Source organism: Wolffia australiana, chromosome 2 (genome assembly GCF_029677425.1).
Source record: "Wolffia australiana isolate 7733 chromosome 2, ASM2967742v1".
Taxonomy (NCBI): domain Eukaryota; kingdom Viridiplantae; phylum Streptophyta; class Magnoliopsida; order Alismatales; family Araceae; genus Wolffia; species Wolffia australiana.
Window position 1 is genome coordinate 3,649,605 of NC_135836.1, and position 20,396 is coordinate 3,670,000.

The window sequence follows — 20,396 nt, forward strand, 5'->3', positions numbered from 1 at the left end:
TATACTTTGGGTGGTTATCACTTTGTGGGGCGACAGCCCTCCTACAATCATTTTTCAAGAGAAAAAACCGTTCCAGTGTCTTCATCTCAAATTCCTTGGACCGTCGACCTCTCAAGCCCCCAATTTCTGCTTCATTGTATACAATTATAATGATATGAACTGCATAGACTAGGAGAAAAGATCTTCCACCAGTTTCAGAATGCTTGATGAATAGGGTATGGTAACCGTTGCTTTGATGGTAACCAATCATCTTAATAGCTCCCGAATATTGTCCAAACCAGGCAATGGGGAACTTTTTTGATCTGTTGAGCGCCTTCTTCAATCTACAAAGTTTTCATCCTTGTTGCGTCTGATAACATCCGGGGGTTAGTTGCATGAAAATTTCCTTCTCCAGATCATCACGCGAGAACACAATTTAACATCAAAGAGATTTAGAGTCCACCCCAGATTTCCTGCACGTGACATAAGTACGCATAGAGTTGTGACCCTTGCCACCGGTCATCACTTGAAGCTCGCCACCAGTCTTCATTTGAAGCTCGCCTTGTGGCTAAAGGCTTTACGCAGACATACAGGATGAACTACCCGTAGCCTTTAGCCACAAGGCGAGCTTGTACCTCTCCAAGATTCCATCGGATCTTTTTAAGGTTGTAGACCCATGTATACACAGCCAGCTTTCCCCCAACCGCAACTCATAAAGAACCCAAGTGTCATTCTTTACAAGTGCCTTCCAAGGAGGTGATAGGTACTCATAAGTAACAATGTTACTTAGTGGGTACCTCGGCTTCTGGGTACACATACACTTACCCTTTCTCAAGGCAATAGGCCGGCCTTGAGAATCATCATATACCCGAGTCAAATCCGATGCAAAATAATCTTCAACATCATCAACAATGCGAGGATCATCATAAGCTGTCACCTCCTCATCCCTGCTGGGCATAAAACTTCGGCATGGACTTGACTCTGTATCAGTCGGAGCTGGAGCATTGGGCTCGAGGAATGATAATTAGGTTGACCATCAAGGGATGTTTAGCAGATATATGTAGAATCTTCTAGAAAATTGCAAACCCAAATAGGACAAACATGTGTAAATGAATTTATAATTGCATTAAAGAGAAAGATGTAGAAGTCCCCAATATCATCAGGCCTTCTATAATGGGACATACAGATGTCACAAAGTCCAAGTAGGATGACGATCCACTACTTCAAGCTGAGAGTTTCTTGCTTAGCTTCTAAATATCAGTTTTTTATATTCAAATTGGTTGAAGATTTCTTTCTCTTGAGTTTTGATACTTTCCACATCCAAATTCCAGGTACGTAAGATAAATTGCAGTCCCGCGCTTACGCTCTCAAACGAAATTAATAAATTTAGAACAGGCAAAAAAAAATTTGTTCGAGTCATAAAACAGCACTAACCTCGTCTCGGCAGATGAACGAAAACGCGAAGAGCGGCTCAGGGAACACGAGTTTCAACCCACTTTCAGGATACTCTTTCGAAGGGCAAAGCTCAAGCACCTCGATCACATTAGGCACACTGCAGTGTATCCTCCTGAAAATCGACAAAAAGCAGCAAAAACAACATTATAAACAGAAAATCCACGAAGAAATCTGCATCAAAACTTACATTTCAGTTTTGATGATAGAAAAACAAACATAAAAATAAATTTTTCGGTAAAATCGAAACGGGAGAAGATGCACAAACCAGAAGAGATACGCCGGACGGTCTCCGTCGATGAAATGGCAGCCAGCTGCATCATTTGATGATCTTGAAGCGTGGATCGCTGGAGAAGAGCGCTGGCGAGACGATGGAACAGAGATTTCAATCCACCGAACCTTGTCGCCCCCCGAGATCGGCACCTCCGCGCCATCAATCGCCGGCGAATCCATCGCCGAGGGGTTTGAACTGAGTAGGGTTCTACGAACTACGAACAGTTCCCTCCCTAGTTATAACAAACTCTCCGAGACGGATGACGGATTTTCATCCGTTCCGTCATCCAATGCCAGTTATTTTGTTATGGATTTAGGGGGGTTAGTGGTTAACGTCTTCCGTTGACGCCTTCGGCATGTGATGACGGTTAATTCCTTGCGTAACGTTGCCGGACGACGTAGATGATTCGTTGACGACCTTTTATCCGTTCCGTCCCGTCATCCGATGTCAGTTATTTAATTATGGATTTAAGAGGGTTGGTGGTTAACGTCTTCCGTCATCCGTTGACGCATTCCGCATGTGATGATGGCTAATCCCTTGTGTAACGTTGACGAACAACGTAGATGACGATAAAGACATGTGTTGACAATGATGTCATCATCATTGTTGTCGGGATGTGCCTATGCCTAGATTTGATTTTAAAACCCCTCCTAACTCTGTTCGTCATCCGTTCCGGACTACCCTTAAATCACTATTACGGATGACTCACCAGAATGTTGGTTTTTCCCCACCTGTACTTCTCTTTTGATATCCTGTCCATCTCAAGTCATAAATATTTCAGCATTTTCAAGAGGCCAGTTCAGACCTAGTTCATGGCCTGTAAATATTTCGGAAATTAACCTATGATTATAATACATTTCATCCACTTAATCAAATCTAGACTACATATTCCTTGATCTGGAAACTTCATCAGAGCAAACAGAGTAAATATGGATCACCTCAACTGATGAACTAACCGTCAGATTGATTATCCCTACCTGACCAACCCATAAGAAATATGTTGACAAAGTTAAGATTTTATGTTATCTAATTTTAAACTATTTACTAAATTAATAAAGTTTTAAAAATATTTTATTATTAAAAGATTTATTGAAATTTAAATGTCCATTAAATTCCCAGTTTGAAGTGGGGAGCAGGGTTCTCCAAAGGGTCCTCTTTCCGCTGTCATTATAAAAAATTACGTATTCATGGATTCAAACTTGTGTGTGGTTCACCAAAAAATGATATAGTGTATAAGCATGTTTCTTGAGGGTCATTGGCAAGTGGTGGCACAAGATGGAGTTTCTTCTGGAAGCCAACACAATTTCCATTATGGTGCATAGAGACCCACAAATTCTTCTAACATATCTTTCCTCTGCCGGAATCCTCCAGTTTTTTCTTCTTTTTCTAGAATATGCACAATATCTCTATTATACCTTTTCAGATCTACTGTTTGTGCTGTGAGAGTCTTCTTGGGCCACTCAATATCTTCTAACATATTCTACATGATCTGAAAAATATATATGATCAGGCCTATAAGAATTTTGATCTTCTTTTTATCGTGTCACTTTTTTTTTCCCATGTTATAAGTTGTATTTTCAAGCACACTATCATTATATATGACCCTGAAAATTCAATGGCCTATAGATGACCCCATTGTAACTTTGAAGGTTCATCATTGGAGTATTATAGTTCCTTAAGAAACATATTTCTCACATTTGAGTGTTATCCTCCTCAACGTATCTTCTACTGCTTGTGAACTCAAGCAGCACCCCCTGTTGGGCTAAGGGTTCAAGAGGCCAGTTTTGCGAATTCAAGACACTGCTGCTTCAAGTAGTCCAAGGCTTGTGGATTTAATTCTTGGTTCTACACCATTCCAATGTAAAGGTTATGTCAAGAAAACTATGAAAATTTTCCTCAATAAATTATCTCATAAAATCATTAAATACCAAAAAGAGAAATTTCTACCAAAAAATGATAGTTAATAATTTATTTTTCCATTCCATTGTTCATCTAAATGTTTTGAACCTATATTGTCACTTTTAAACCAAAAGAATGAAGTATCTAACTATCACTGTGTTCTAAGTAATATGACAAGTAAGCCTCTTTTCCTAAAAAAATAAAGATACCATTTATCCTTCTTGCATCATTTTCTATTCACACTATGCATAATTGATATCATTAGTTTACCGAAATAATTAGATTTGAGTATTGTATAATTATTTTGAGCTAAAAATCCTCTTTTAAATATGTCAGGGATTTAACACTATCATGGTTACCTTCTATATATTCGTAAGTAAAATTAAATTCATCAAAATAATATAATTGTATTTCAAGCTAAAATGAAAAAATCAATTACTAAAATGCTAAACTATTGTTTTATGCTAATCAAATAGGATTCATAGTAGGAAAAAAATGACAATAAGTTCAAACCTCCCCCTTTCCATCTATATGCATATCGCCAGTAACATAAATCCATTATAATAATGTCATGACAATTTAACTCACATAGGATGAATATTAATACCATAACTCTAAACCAGAATATTTTGCTAATCATCTGTACAGTCATAGTTAGAACAGGTTGTCTACACAATAAGCCTATATCTATATATCTATAAGGAGATGTGAAAATTGTCTGATCAGTTCGAATTGAGGTCAGTGTGTGGTCGAGTTTGAATTTCAAACCACACATCGTACCCTTGGTAGAAAAATTTGCACCACACTGCACACCCATCTCAACATCTGCATATGTTTCCAGTTTTTTTTTTTAACATTGTGTTTCCGGCTATTTATTTACATCTCAATCCATTAATCCATTTAATATCATTTGCAACATAAATTCTTCACCACAATGAAATTACAAGTCAAACCCAATGAAAAATGATAGATACTACTATAGAAAACTACCATTTTAGATAATCATTTATATTTTGTAGTTTGAAAAGGATGACCACCCTAAAACCCACAAACCTCTAGATTTTAACCACTCACAACTTTTAAAGTATTATGTTTACTCTGCTTTTCTTTTCAATAATTAAGCCCTAACTCATTAACCAAGTTAATTACTGAGAACTCCTAGTTGGTGTTTCTCAACATGGTACAGAGCAGGTTCTTTATAAAATTCACATTCTTGAACAGGGAAACACTTATAGATTTGTTTGAAAGTGCTTTATTTCTGCACACAGGTTGCATAGAACTGAAGGACCCAAACCAGAGAAAAGAGAAAGATCTAGTCATGGGGCCAGCCTTTCAAGTTGCCATAGCTTCTTCCCTTCTTCCTCACTTAGGGAATACTGCAACCTGCCACAGACATGAGAGGGATGATTCAAAACAGCCATTAATGTTTTAAAAAACATAATAAAAAAGGGAATTTAACCATTGATTTTTAGGGATAAAGAAGGAAGAAGGAAGAATACCTGTCATGGAGGCGAGAAGGCTGCCCCTGCCAGAACTCAAACCTCGTGGGCGAGAGCCAGTAGCCTCCCCAGTACTCCGGCTTCGGAATCACGCTCCTGGAAGAATGTTTAGAGAGAGAGAAGCATGTAAGAGGCAAAAATGAAATGGATGGATGGCACATGGATGGATGGATGTATGGATGGAATGAGCGAACAGACAGGCCTGGATGGATGGATGCATTGATGGAAGGATGGAGGGATGAATTGACGGACATACAGATGGATGTATAGATGGACGGATGGATGGACAGATGGATGGATAGATGCATCGATGGAAGGCTGGAGGGATGAATTGACAGACATACAGATGGATGTATAGATGGACGGATGGATGGAAAGATGGATGGATGGATGGATGGAGGGATGAATTGACAGACGTACAGATGGACGGATGGATGGACAGACGGATGGATGCATGGATGGATGGATGCATCGATAGAAGGATGGAGGGATGAATTGACGGACATACATATGGATGTATAGATGGACAGATGGATGGACAGATGGATGGATGGATGCATCGATGGAAGGATGGAGGGATGGATTGACGGACAGGCTGATGGATGTATAGATGGAAGGATGGATGGATGCACTGATAGATGAATGGACAGACCAATGGATGTATGGATGGATTGATAGACCTATGGACAGATGGATCGATGGAAGGACGGATGGTCAGATGGAAGAACACAATGGGTAAAATGCTGCTTGAATGGTTCTATCACAAGACATAAGATGTAAGAAACAGGGAAAAACATGAAAGACGAGGAAAAGCCACAACAATGTTCAATAAGAGGTCATACCGATGATTATCAGCCCTCAAAAAGAAAATCGACCGAAAATGGAAAAAAAATATGCGCAAGAGGAATAGAAAAAACAACTATAATTCCATGTCAGTGGAACAAAAACGCACCCCTCAGGATATTTCTCTTGAAGCTCCGAAAATGCCTGGCCAAGAACATGCCTTCCAGCAATAACAGTACTCTGAAATAGTGCGACAAAATACAACAATATTTATTCCGTTTTTAATTAATCAGAAGAGCAACGACTCACTTTAGATTCTATCAATAGAGAGTCAACGTACTTGTCTGCTAGCTATAGCTCCAATCTGGCTTCCACGGGGACGACTGTGAAAATAAGCCTCTGATTCCTCAGTGGATACCTTTTGGATTTTGCCTTCGATCCTCACCTAGAGAATATAAAGGATTAAATTCATGCAAAAAGTGCATCATAGCAAGTAATAATTTTTGAGAATAGTATCCTAGAGTGAAATATTCAATATTTACATGGCTTGATTGAATTTAATTCTAAAAAAATATCTAGTCATTGTCTCCTCGTTTCATTCCAAAAAAACAAACAGAGGTAAACCATGTGAAAAAATTGAACATTAGTTAATGCTCGGGTAAAATGCTAGTGGTCAGTATATTCGCAGGAAAATGAGTGAACAGAAAGAGGACAACTTTTTTAGTGACCTTACAGAAAGACCAAAAACCAATTTATTGCTGCTAAAGTCATTTATCTGTAACTCGATAAAAATATGGAAAACTACAAAGAAGAAATGTCCTTCAAATTTCAGTTTTTTTATTTTTTAATAAAATATTCAGGGATGCAGGCCAGAATACCTGACGATTAAGGGGGTCCCAGTAAAAAAGAAGAGATGCATTGGAATTTTCAGACAGTTCACGACCTTTCCGGCTTTCGTAATTTGTATACCTGAACAGAGCACAAGGATGGCAAACCTGGTTATTGACTTGAACTCACCGGCTGAAATATAATCATCATCTAAAGAATGAAAAAATACTGACAACACAAATCCATTTGCATCAAATCCTTTCAGCAAGACAATCCTTGAAGATCTGTGAGCAGGAAAACAATGGTTCAAAAAAATTAAGCAGCACATATATTCATAAATATATAAAGACTCTCAAGAAGACAGGGATAATGATGAAACAACAGATGGAGAAAGAGCTGGTATATGCTACTTATCGTACGGTTTCCCCTCCTTACTGACTGTCGATAAGGCCATTGCATTTGGTTCCCTAACTTGAGCAGCCACTGCATCATTGAACCACTTACTAAACTGCAAAAAACAATGGCGGAGCTTAACATAAATATTATTTCATCATAGAGACCTCCGGCGGGTCTGCATCAGAGATGGTCTTGGAAGGGTGGGGAGACATAGAAGAAAGGATAAAGAGATAACACTGGTTACATGTATGGTTCGACATTACCGCAGACAAAAAGGAGGCAAATGATGACTCGTCATTGTCCTCTTCATTTGTTTTCACGGGGATAATGACAACTAGTTTGTCATTGTCCATTGTCCAGAAACTGATGACAGATGACAAAAATGAGTTATCATAGTTTCTCTCTTTACTCGCTTTATTCTAACGCTATTTGAGCATCATTGGTCTGTGGCTACGATGGTGATGGCCGTGACATTTTATCTATGCCACTCTGGCCACAGATGATAACAATGACGATGACGAGCTGTCATTGTTGGCGAGCCCTAGTTACAGACCTGAATCAGCACCTGACCCCCCCACCCCCCCGGGAGGATCTCCCAGACAATTCAACAACTTATTGTCTGCCCTACTTAGGGGAGGGCTACATGTTTGAAAGGGGGAACTAAGATAAAACCAAGAAGACGGAAATACCCCTGGTAGGAATTGGGGATCCCAACAACATCTTAAACAAAAACTTGAGGGTTACAGAGAGGGATAGTTTGAACCTGTTCCATTGGGTCAGGCACCACTTGATCTTCAAGAAATTCGGGTGAAATGTAGTTCTGCCTCATTGCTGACACATCAAGAGCAGGGAGCGGGAGCTCGCCAATCCTAACACACATGGAAGTGCCAGGGTAGGGCGGCAGCTTAAGATCATACTTCTCTGCAATAGGTGGAGGCACAAATCTTCCACCCAGAAAATGATGAGGCCCGGTAAATCTCTTTGCACAGAGCTTTGGCGCTGTCAAAGACACCTAAAATAGCTAGAGTTAAATAAAACGGTGCATTAGGAAAAAAAATAATAACAGGAATGTCACTAAAAATATGACTAAGAAAATACCAACCAACATGTCTGGCTTAATGCCACCTTCAAAATCTCCATCTTCCACATGCCACCCAGAAGGAACATCCACAGACACAATAGCAGGCGACTTTTTAGAAGTAGATTTGAGACTGTTTAAGGACACAAGCTTGGAGATAATATCATCAAATGGAGGCCTAGGCTTGCCTGAGTTACCAAAGAAGCTGAGGGTCAGTCTATTGAAAATACAACAAGGATGAAGAACTAACATACAGCAGAAGCCTTAGTATAATTTAACCATCTATTTGTGATATCCACTGATTCCCAATAAAATAGGTGCACATTCAAAGAGCAAAAGATCAAGAAATTGTCTAGCTACTAATCATTCATCTAGCTACTAATCATTCGTCCATCTAATCATGTTGAATCATGTACACTTTTCGTTTACTTAAAGAAGGGTTTAATGAAAGCAAAGCAATTATGAACATTAAGACAGACAGAATGGTGATTATGGAGGTGTCAACAGAGGCCTTATTGGAAATTCTCTATTTTTCTTTCAAAAAAAAGAAAAAAAACAGAGACCTTATTGGAGCATAAAACAGATCCATTTGAATCATTGCAGTGGAGACCAAATACTGGGCTCATCAATAGAGTTGATTCAACTCCAGTTTTATTTTACTCAATAATGCCTAAATAGCAGAGTATCAAGTGGGGACAGTAGGAAAAGGCAATGCGGTACTCTATGGGTTGAACGGAGATCTTATTGGGCAGAAAACAGAATCCCTCAGAAAGCAATCAGCCAATGGATAAAGAGATGACTCTTAAAAGACGCTAAGGTTTCTGTATGTCAAAATGATTGGAAGAGTTTGGAGGACTTTCTCTCTTGATCTCTATCTCCAAACCAACTCCCCATTTCCCAATTTTCCTATCTAAGCCCATAAACGATGAATATCAGACATGTTTATCCAACATCACCTTAAATATGCTCTACCTCCTGAAAGAATGTTTCTTAAAAAAAAAGAAAACCTCCTGCAAGAATGTTCGCCAAATAATCGTAGAGAATTCTTTCTAAGATTATTTCTATAATCGTAGGATTCTCATGTCTACGATTCTTTCTATCAGATATGGCCAATGATCGTTTCTGCATGATGCAGAGAGCTAATAATTTAAATAACTCCTGTATTCATCAATTTGCTGCGTTTTTTTGTTCCTTGCACTAAAGGCATATAAAAGACCCAGAAACCTTAGAGATACAGAAAAGAAACCTACCGGATTCTTTCTTTTCCCATTTTTTGAGGGAATTATGCAATGAACACCAAAGAAAAAATAAAAGAGTATGACGGACTATTGTTACAAGTTGGGAAGAAAAGGAAATGAGAATGAGAACGCTACCTTGAAATGAGAATCCAAACATTGCATCCACTACAAGATCAAATGCACTTGACAAATCCTGAGGCAGTTCTTCTACCGATATGAATGGGACGGACAATGCTCCTAACTTCAAAAGTTAGAAACAATTAAAGATATGTAAATATATATGTATATATATTTAAAATGACTATAGATTCTGCGAAATCAAGATTACCTGCACCACCAATCCTTCATAAAGGGCCTTAGGTGTGCGCTTAGGATAACAAACTACGGGCTGGTATCCAAAGTGATACAAGTGTCGTGCAGCAACAAGACCATCGCCACCATTATTTCCTGGACCACAGATCACCAGTACGCGCCCATATTCATTGCTTTTATAAACCTGGACAACAGAAATTGCTGGCATGAACGTTTTAAATCATCGATAATAGTTTTTTCTAACTTTTAGTTATGCACAGTGATGATTTTTCAAAAAGCCAAGAAGGAGAAAAATCTAAGCTATCTACCTCTTGAAATATCTTTGAATTTGGTTCTCGTCGAGTAAAGAATCCATGTATTTTTGCGCTGTCAAAGATCGAATCTCTGTTTCCTCACCCTTCCAGTGGGTGATCCATAAAAATACCTTCTTTCTGAGACTCGGTATCTTAAAATGAACACTGATATCTTTCAATCATAATGATCAATGAAATGATTCTACCACTTAGTTTTGGGGATAAAATCGGCTTGAATTATTTTATACAAAAATTCCTGAACTCGTTAAAGTTTTCTGAGAATGTGTGTAGTGAGTTTGATGTATGATAGCTGGAGCCTGCGGTGACAGTGACGGCGAGAACGGGTGAGACTCCAGAAGAACATGTCGGCATTCGTGGGTCGGGTCGGGCAGATGGCCAACAGAGTGGCCAAGAGGTAGGCAACATTGTACGGTGGACGGCAGGTGCTGTGCTTGTTAAAAACCAGCAACAACTAGTGGAAGAGGGATGACACGCTTGCTACAGGCGAGCGGCGTGCACACGGGGGTGGGGCAACACACGCGCTACAGGCGAGCGCGTGCGGGATAGACACGAGCCGGCTATAAGCAGGCATTGTTCAGTTATCTGTCGGCGAATCATAGGCAACTCCCTGGCTGAAAGAGTAGACTTCTTTAGTATAAATTCACCGATGTCTACAACAAGGGAGGGGGCTTTTATAGTCTTTCACATTTGACTTTGGGAATTCTAAAAAAAAAAACAAAAAAATATTCAAAGGGGAATTTAAAACATCTATCACGCTCTGTTCGGTTGCATAACGCTCTGTTTGATATCCCTGGCATTGTGCAGGTATCTATCGGTGAACCATAGGCAACTCCCTGGCTGAGAGTGAAGACTTCTTTAGTCTAAATTCACCCATGTCTTCATCAAGGGAGGCGGCTTTTATAGTCTTTCACATCTGACTTTTGGAATTCTAAAAAAAAAAGCAAAAATATTCAAAAGGGAATTTAAAACATCTATCACGCTCTGTTCGGTTGCATAACGCTATGTTTGATTTCCCCAGCCGTTTCCCATCAGATTTCAAAATTCTCAAAAAGCAAATTTATGAAAAATAAACGAAAATTTCTCATTTTGACGATAAACGAAAATTTATCACCAAATTTACGCAAATTTATCATTTCACGCAAATTTTTGAAAAATAAACGAAAATTTCTCAAAAGAACAGACAATTGAGGAAAAGCAGAAGCCATGGAAGTCATCTGAACGCAGTCAAGAGACAACTAACCTCAGCTATGGCACTTGCAACGCTCAACCCAGCCAATTCCTGCAGATCGATATATCCAATGAACATCAAAATCGGAAAAGGAACATCATAAATTTCAAAGAAAAAAAAAACGATAGAATCACGAACCATCAACTGGTCCACGCTGAATCCAAGAGGACCCATGAGAACCTCGTCGATTTCCGCCGCCTCTCTCTGTGAAAGATACGAAATTTCTCCCATTCTGACGCCACTCCCGGCCCTTCCAACACAATCCACCGAGAAAAAACGCCGATTGGAGGACGCAGGAAAACCCTAAACAACAAATCGGCCAAAGAATCATAAAAAACAACGCGAAAAACACGAGATCAACAGCAATCGCCGTGAAGCGTACCGAGAATCGACGGACTGATGAACAATTGATGAAATCGGAGATGGCGCGATTGGTGACGTGTCTCGCGGAGCAGGCTCGAGCAGGGAAGATGAGAAGAGAGAGCAAAGAGAAGCGCTTTGGCATGGCCCGGCCTGTCAATCTCCCCCCCTACTCTACTACTCACTGACTACCACATTTAACATTTTTCTAATTTTTTTTCTTCATTTTTTATTTGTAAATGTATAGTGTAGATATATAGTATATACATTGCAAACCAAGCACTTCAAATAATTGAAAGTATCAGTTATTCTGATGAAGAGTGTCGTCACCGTCGTACAAAGACCCGTCATCATTGTCGTTGTCGTCATCGTCGTCCGCGACTCAAGTGATGGTGATGAGTCTACCATCGTCATTGTCGTCGTCATCGTCGTCCGCGACTCAAGTGATGGTGATGAGTCTACCATCGTCATTGCCGTCGTCATCGTCGTCCGCGACTCAAGTGATGGTGATGAGTCTACCATCGTCATTGTCGTCGTCATCGTTCGCAGCTTGAGTGTTGGTGACAAGTTTGTCGTTGTTGTTGTCGTCATCATCATCTGCAGCTTGAATGAGGGTGATGAGTTTGTCATTGTCGTCATCATCAACAGAAGGTGACCGATGGTGATGAGTTCATCATCATCATCATCAATCATTATGATGGAGCGTGTCGTCACCATCATGCAAAGACCTGTCATCATCGTTGTTGTCTTCATCATCTAAAGCTCGAGTGATGGTGATGAGTTTGTCATTGTAATTGTCTTAGTCATCGTTTGCGGCTTGAGTGATGGTGATAAGTTTGTCATTGGCGTTGTCGTTATCATCGTTCCCAGCTTGAACAAGGGTGATGAGTTTGTCATTGTTGTTGTCATAGTCATCATCATCATCTGCATGTGAGTGATGGTGATGAGTTCATCATCATCATCATTGTCATTGTCATCATCATCATCCGCAGCTCGAGTGATGGTGATGAGTTTTTCATCATCATTGTCATTGTCATCGTTCATCGTCATTGTCAGTGTCATTAACTACAGCTCGAGCAATGGTGATGAAGTCATCATTGTTGTTCTCATTGTCATCCTCCGCGGCGTGACTGATGGTAATGAGTTTGTCATTGTTGTCATCGTCTGCAGCTCAAGTGATGTGACAGGTGCAAATTCATAGACGTTTAAACATGAAATTCACACGCCAGCGAAAGAAGACTTTAACCCATATGAATAGCAATATAAAGAAAGCACAATGGTGAGTTGAGATTGAATTCATGAAGAATTAGGGATATTCAAACTAAATTCACGTGTTCAAGTGATAATTCTAGAGAATTGAACAACAAAACTAGGTCAGAAGCAAGAATTCATAGACAAATCATGAAGCGTATGCCAATAGCCTTTCAATGGATTAGAAATCATGAACACATGTTCAAAATTGAAAGATAAATTGACATTTATTTTCCAAATGGAATTTGGAGATGGATTCAAGAAAGTCATTCTAATTTCAATTCTAAACTCTAGATTAAAACTAAGAACTCATGGATTTCATCAAATTTTGCAAATTTCTCCAATGGATGAGCAATCCAAACACGGTAAGACTAAGGTGTGTAGACACTGAATTTGCCCCTTAAAACTTGAATTTGATAATAGTTAAATCATCTTTTTATGTTGAATGCCAAATTTGGAGTTTTGAAATACTGAACGGAGGGAGATCCTCCTCTGCGTCTTCTTATTTCTTCCTTGATCCTTTCAGAACTAGGGGGTTCCAGCCCCTCGGTCCTAAGGGAAGGACATTAAATGAACAAATGACTTAGAGAAGTTAAGAAAGCAAAGTTTGACGAGTAGGTTGCTCATGAGAGATCTGAAGCCAATGGCCTTCTCATATGGGAGAGATGTCTGATAAGTCTGCAACACTAATATAAGGTTGCACTTGGGTGAATAGAAAACATAAACCAAACCAAAGAATATAGTTATAGGAACTAAAAATCATATAATATATATACACATTTTCGTTGAACGGGTACGAGAGGTCTACGACAAGGTGATCCCATCTCACCCACCCTTTTTATATTGATGTAGGGGGTCTCTAGCCGATCGCTCACACGAGCGATCGCCTGCAGCCTCATCCAACCATATTTAACACAATGGGGATGCCCGACCCTCTCTCACTCTCTATTTGCAGATGATGCCATTCTTTTCTCCAATAGATCTAAAAAATCAATTAAGGAACTTATGAGTGTCCTTACTACGTATGAGTAGGCTTCTGGCCATCTCGTCAATGCCTCGAAGAGCAGCTTTATGGTCGGTCCATCCACCATTGTAAAGAGCTCTCAGGTTATCCAAAATTATACATGGTACCAACAAGGATGCCAACCTTTCGACTATCTTGGATGCCCTATCTTTCTCGGACGTGCAAGGCATCATTATTTTGTTGCCATGCTGGCCAAATTGAGAAAGAAACTAGAGGGATGGAAACTTCATTTTCTATCCCCTAAAGGATGCATCCAAATTATTCGACACGTCCTCATGAGTATTTTTCTACATACCCTTGCGGTCCATTCATTATCTCTAATAGTCATCCGCTCTGTGGAGCGATTGTGTGCACGTTTCTTATGGTCCGGTCACCTCGAGGGAGAGAGTCACCGCCATTGGGTTTCTTGGGAGAAAGCTTGTTGGCCGACGGACAAGGGGGGTCTAGGGATTAGACATCTTTTGGACATCCAATACATGCTTCAAAATAAGCTTGTGTGGCATATGCGTACCACGCACTCCCCATTGGGGAGATTTATCTCATCAAAGTATGGCAAGTGGGCGCGTAGTGAGATGGATATCCTGGGCCATCTCAGGTGGCGGACTTGGCAACGACATTGGATTGAGATAGCCACATCACATATTGGCATGCTGGTTGAGGCGAGATTAATGACATGTATGATACATGGCTCACTAACGCACCCCTAGCCCGTCACCCTACTTCGAGCCCCATCGCCTTAGATTGGCCATGGTGCAACTATTCCTAAGCGACACAAGCCACCTTTGTGAGCAACATGGCCTTCCCATGGATCTGTTACCCTAGGCCCAGAGTACTCCCATCGTGCCCACTCAGGATCATCCTATTTGGATGCTTACCTTTGATGGTTCATTCTCCAGCCGCTCTTCTTGGGAGTATTTCTGTGAGAAATCCTTGCCCAACACTAGGGTTGCCGAATCTGGTATCCGGTGATCATTACTTGTGTCTCCTTCTTCCTTTGGAGACTTTTGCATCGTGGCCTCCCGATTGATGATTGAGTGACCCCTATTGGTCAATCTCTCTGTTCGTGTTGCCATTGTTGCCCCACATCTCCCCATGCTGAGACTATAGAGCACATTTTCTTGCATATTGAGACATCTCTAACTTGTTGGCGCCAAATCACAAACCATTGGCGTCCACTTCTTGGTACCTAATCTACTTTGACATTTTTAGAGTGATTTGGCAAAATGTATCTCTCGCCAACACACTCCAAATGAAGCCCCCTCCTACACATCAACATAGCTTACTTACTATGGGGGATTTGGAAATGGCAAAATTCTTCTTATTTTTCATGAAATCCCATGTGCGACTTGGATATCATGCAACAAGTCAAGCAATGGATACGACGTACACATCACATTTTACCACCTCGTGCTTGCAGCTCAGCCCTAGCCTCCGACCTCCTTCGCTCTTGGAGTATATCGATGACCCTTGCCCCCATTTGCATTCGGCTACAAATTGTTCGTTGGCACCTACCACCAATCAGCATCCTCACGCTAAAGTGGATGGTAAGACCAAAGGGAACCTAGGGCCAGCAGGGGGAGGTGGTATCCTACGTGATCATACAGGGAGTATTATCTTTGCTTTCTCCTCTTTTTGTGACAAACAAATATAGTAGTCGATGCTATGGCGATATGTGATGGTTTATTCCTATGCTAGGGACGAAACCTTCATCATATCGTCATAGAATCAGACTCACATGTATTAGTTGACGTGCTTCATGCAGGCAAATGCTCCCAGTGGCGACTACAATGCGCATGACATGCGGTGCTGCCCCCGCACAACTAGTGTTTGTCACCAACTGCGCAAGGGAAATCAAATAGTAAATGCCCTTGCCAACCACATGGTACACACACAAGCCCCTTCCTCCCTTTTCCTTTCTTGGAAGGCACTCCCTCCAAAAACTCGTGGACGCTATTGCGTTGAACGCCTCAGCTTGCCAACCCTTCATACGTGACTCCACACTATCGAAGGAAGGCCTGCGGGAGTGGTGGATAGCATGGAGTGTTGGAGGTGGGAGAGCTCACCCTCTCGCCTGATAGTTCGTTAAGTCGCGCGCCTCCATGATGACATCTGCGAACGATGGGGTGGACTACGCATTCCACTTTTCCACTTTTGCATCGTGATGAGGGCTCCCCCAAATTGTTCTCGCACGAGTGACCATCTCTTGGCATTCACTAGGTAACACCTATGTAACCTTTCCCTTCTTGCAACATGGGCGTAGGCAAGTAGGGTCCGTGTGTTATTGGGAACATGTATGCTTGCTCCACACCTAAAAACGATGAAAAACACTACATTTTAATAATAAACACCCCTTGGGTGGTGTCCAGGGCACGGATGGGTCGGTCTACGGGCACAACCGCAGGGTTGGACGTACCCAGAACCGTGATTTTGCCAATTAAAAAAAATCAAAGATGATTTTCTGCTTTTTTCTCCAGATTTTTTGTGCGAAAAAAATATCTAAGGCATGCCTAATACCCCTAAAATATTATCCATCTTAATCTACTTTTTTATTGCTTGTAATTAGGTATAAAGCTACATATTTTGAGTTCTTCACAAAAATACTAAACTACTCTCTCTCACTTGGGCATTTTCCCGAACACCTTGAAGGCCCTCTCAATTACTACATGTAATTCTTCAGCTCCCTAACTATCTCTTTATATTTTACTTATCCATCTCCGGGGACATCATCCTACATATTGTTTATCTTTGAAATTAAAAATACAATAATCGTAAAATTCAATAATCTTAGTACCCTAATATCTCTTTCTCCTCCCTTCTAACTCCTTATCTAATTATACCTCTAAGAACCAATCCCTTAATCGACAACATTGCCTTTTGCTATGTCTTTGAGAAATATTAAAATTTAGAAACATATATTGATTCAAGTAAAATTAAAATAATGACATTAACACACCCAATTTTTCTTCATCAACCATACCTTATGTAATCTTAGGAACACCAAGTGGATGAGAAACTACACGTGGTAACCAATGACAAAAAGGTTTTATGAATGAGTAATAAACTACTTTGTCTCTTTTAGAGCATGAGGTGTAGCTGAGCACCCACGAGCTGGCAACTCGACCTATCATCTGGTTATTAACTACATCGTGGTTACAAATAATTAATTTTGAAGTCCAATGAATATTATTAGTCCATTAAAGTCATTAAATATACATATACATGGGCCACCCTTCTTCTCCCTCCTCTCCTTGGCTCCTCTCCAATCCTTGTGTGATCTGAATGTCATAACAACAGTGATGGAGCAATATTGGGGATAATCAAATGGATGAGGAGATTTGACATGCCAGAGATTGCCTCGATAATCTAATAGATAGATACATGAACAACCAACATGTCTCACTTGAGGATCCAATAATTTTTTTCTATTTGTATAAATGTAATTTGATCATTTCCTTCTCCAAGTAATTTCATGGATGAGGCTCCAGGTAATAATCTCTCCTTAATTTATTCTTGAAGAAGGGTTATATTCGTAGTCGTTCCTATATTCATAATCTAACATGAGTTACTGAATTGACAAAATATTTCTTTAAAGAACATGAAGCAAATTTTTCAAATAAAGAGTCCTATCAAAAGTAGAAATTTCAACCCGATAGGTAAAAATTCCAAACTGTATCATCACATAGTTGCAGATTGCATTTCCTTGGTATGTCATTGGCAGATTTGTTACATTTTAAGCTGTAGAGATGTGGTGAGTTGCAGCATTTTATGGGTACCAATATCTGGTGACTACTGGTTTAGATAAATTCAAAAGATAAGCCTGAGGTGGTGGTAGTCTTTTAAATTGATTTGGTTTTGTAGATTGTCATTGTTTGTGAATTTCTCATAAATCTGTTGTGGAATTGTTTAGTTGTGTGCCCAAATAGTGATCATATTTGAAATTTATATCTCATTCCGACAACTTTGGCAGTAACCCCTTTTTTAATAACCATATCTGCTTCTAGGAAATTTTGACCATGTCATCCTTGAGTTTAAACATTATTTTCTGGTGGAGGTACGTTATTTGCATTATATGTCTTGAGATTTACTATGATATCTTCAAATTGAAGGAGATTTATAAGAAGGGAAAGATGTGAAGGAGAGAAAGTGAGATGGAAAGACACGAGAGAGATGGAGAGAATGAATTGTTGGATCTTTATTCCGAAAATCAATATGGTACATAATGGAGATTATTTTTAACAAATAATAGTAAAATACAACTGCTCACCCACAAGAGTGTAGGGTATGTGTTAGATTCTTAGTAGTTTAATATTAAGTTAAATCATCATTGGTGAGGACTATGTCAATGCAGCATAACGTAGTAGAAAGAGAGGGAGAGAGCATGAAAGATAAAGAGGGTATGTGAGAGAGATATTAATAGAGACAGAGAGGGAAAAAGATATATCAAGAGAAAGAGAGAGAGACATAGAAAGAAATAGAGAGAGAGAGAAATAGAAGTAAAGAAAGAGAGAGGGAGAGAGAGACATAGAAAGAAAAAGAGAATGAGAGAGGGATAGAGAGAGAGAGACATATAAAGAAAAAGAGAGACAGAGAGGAAGAGAGAGACAGAGAAAGAAAGAGAGAGAGAGGAAGATAAAGAGACATAGAAATAAAAAGAGGGAGAGTGCGAGAAATAGAAAATAGAGAGAGAAACACAGAAAAATAGACACAGAGAGGGAGAGTGAGAGAAATAGAAAATAGAGAGAGAAACACAGAAAAATATACACAGAGAGGGAGAGAGAAACGTAGAAAGAAAAAGAGAGCGAGAGGGAGAGAGAGACATAGAAAGAAAGAAAGATAGAGGAAGAGATAGAGAGACATATTAAGAAAAAGAGAGAGACATTGAAAGAAAAAGAGAGAGAGAGGGAGAGAGAGATACATATAAAGAAAGGGGGAGAGAGGGTGAGAGAGACATAGAAAGTGGAAGAGAGAGACATAGAAAGAAAGAGAGAGAGAAGGAGAGAGATAGATAGAGAGACATAGAAACAAGAAGAGAAAGAGGGAGGGAGAGAGAGAACACATAGAAAGAAAGAGAGAGAGAGACATAGAAAGAAAAAGAGAGACAGAGAGGGAGAGCGAGGCATAGAAAGAAAAGGAGAGAGATAGAGAGAGGGAGAGAGAGACATAGAAAGAAAAGGAAGAGAGAGAGGGAGAGACAGAGACATAGAAAGAAAAAGAGAGAGAGAGAGGGAGAGAGAGACATAGAAAGAAAGAGAGAGAGAGGGAAATAGAGACACAGAAAGAAAAGGAGAGAGAGAGAGGAGAGAGAGACATAGAAAGAAAGAGATAGAGGGAGAGAGAGACATAGAAAGAAAAAGATAGAGGGAGGGAGAGGCATATAAAGAAAAAGAGAGGGAAAGAGACACATAGAAAGAAAGAGAGGGAGACATAGAAAGAAAAAGCGAGAGAGAAAGACATAGAGAGAAAGAGAGAGAGAAAGGGAGAGAGAGAGACATAGAAAGAAAAAGAGAGAGAGAGAGAGGGAGAGACAGAGACATAGAAAAAAGAGAGATAGAGAGAGGGAGAGAGATAGAGAGAGACATAGAAAGAAGAAGAGAGAGACATGGAAAAAGAGAGAGAGGGAGAAAGAGAGAAAGGGAGAGAGAGAGAGAAAGAGAGAGAGGGAGGGAGGGAGGGAGCGAGGGGGAGGGGGACGGGGAGAGAGAGAGGGAGAGAGAGAGGGAGAGAGGGAGAGAGAGAGAGAGAGAGAGAGAGAGAGAGAGAGAGAGAGAGAGAGAGAGAGAGAGAGAGAGAGAGAGAGAGAGAGAGAGAGAGAGAGAGAGAGAGAGAGAGAGAGAGAGAGAGAGAGAGAGAGAGAGAGAGAGAGAGAGAGAGAGAGAGAGAGAGAGAGAGAGAGAGAGAGAGAGAGAGAGAGAGAGAGAGAGGGGGAGAGAGAGAGAGAGAGAGAGAGAGAGAGAGAGAGAGAGAGAGAGAGAGAGAGAGAGAGAGAGAGAGAGAGAGAGAGAGAGAGAGAGAGAGAGAGAGAGAGAGAGAGAGAGAGAGAGAGAGATAAAAAACCTTCATTGCAGAAAGATAACTGAAAGCCTACAACAGACATTGCAGGAGGGACCGATGGAGGCACCGGGCCCTCAATTTCCAGTCCGGGGGCCTCCCATCAGCTGCAGTAGGGACCTCAATTACGTGTAACTACTATTTCTTTACACTTAATGTGAACATGATATATTACTTGATCTAAGGGCTCCAGATCTATCCAAGACAATAGTAAAGTCTTGAAATCAGAGTTCCTTGAGCTCTTTTTTCCTCCTTATATTTTTTAGCCTTCCAAAATAACCTTGTTTCACTATAAAATTCCACTAATATTTTGTGCCCATCAATTTTATCCACTCTAACTGCATGATGCTATACGTTTGGAATCAATAATTATACATTCATAGTACACAAAGCCCTTAGAAAAGTCAAAGACCTCCTGTCTTCAATGGAAGTT

At 40.2% G+C, this 20,396-nt stretch overlaps 2 protein-coding genes across 5 annotated transcripts in view; both read right to left on the bottom strand.

Annotated features, from left to right (window-relative positions):
* SAR1 (SUPPRESSOR OF AUXIN RESISTANCE1) overlaps window positions 1–1,920 on the bottom strand; it is a 29,841-nt gene extending 27,921 nt beyond the window's left edge. For all 4 annotated transcript variants that reach the window (XR_013584928.1, XM_078591692.1, XM_078591691.1 and 1 more), the window contains exons 1-2: window positions 1,700–1,920; window positions 1,414–1,546 (exon numbers count right to left, since the gene is read on the bottom strand). Coding sequence is in view for 3 of the 4 variants with exons in the window: in XM_078591692.1 (XP_078447818.1) it covers window positions 1,414–1,546; window positions 1,700–1,884 (318 nt within the window). In the remaining variant the exon portion in view is untranslated. The remainder of the gene's footprint in view (window positions 1–1,413; window positions 1,547–1,699) is intronic.
* A 2,876-nt stretch (window positions 1,921–4,796) lies between these two features.
* Window positions 4,797–11,822, bottom strand: LOC144716549 (pyridoxin (pyrodoxamine) 5'-phosphate oxidase). The gene is made up of 14 exons (XM_078591693.1): window positions 11,663–11,822; window positions 11,419–11,583; window positions 11,293–11,331; window positions 9,755–9,922; window positions 9,562–9,667; window positions 8,213–8,376; window positions 7,874–8,122; window positions 7,134–7,222; window positions 6,948–6,998; window positions 6,765–6,855; window positions 6,227–6,331; window positions 6,056–6,126; window positions 5,104–5,199; window positions 4,797–4,987 (listed from the first exon to the last, which is right to left on the bottom strand). Exons 1-14 carry the CDS (start codon window positions 11,783–11,785, stop codon window positions 4,921–4,923), a joined length of 1,584 nt encoding a protein of 527 aa, XP_078447819.1. The 5' UTR covers window positions 11,786–11,822; the 3' UTR covers window positions 4,797–4,920.
* Between the last annotated feature and the right edge of the window lie 8,574 nt (window positions 11,823–20,396).

Coding starts and splice junctions, on each gene's coding strand:
- LOC144716549 (XM_078591693.1), bottom strand. CDS start 11,785: ATGCCAAAGCGCTTCTCTTTGCTCTCTCTTCTCATCTTCCCTGCTCGA. Junction 11,332..11,418: donor TCAGCGTGGACCAGTTGATG/GTTCGTGATTCT, acceptor ATCGATCTGCAG/GAATTGGCTGGGTTGAGCGT. Junction 8,123..8,212: donor GCATTAAGCCAGACATGTTG/GTTGGTATTTTC, acceptor TAGCTATTTTAG/GTGTCTTTGACAGCGCCAAA.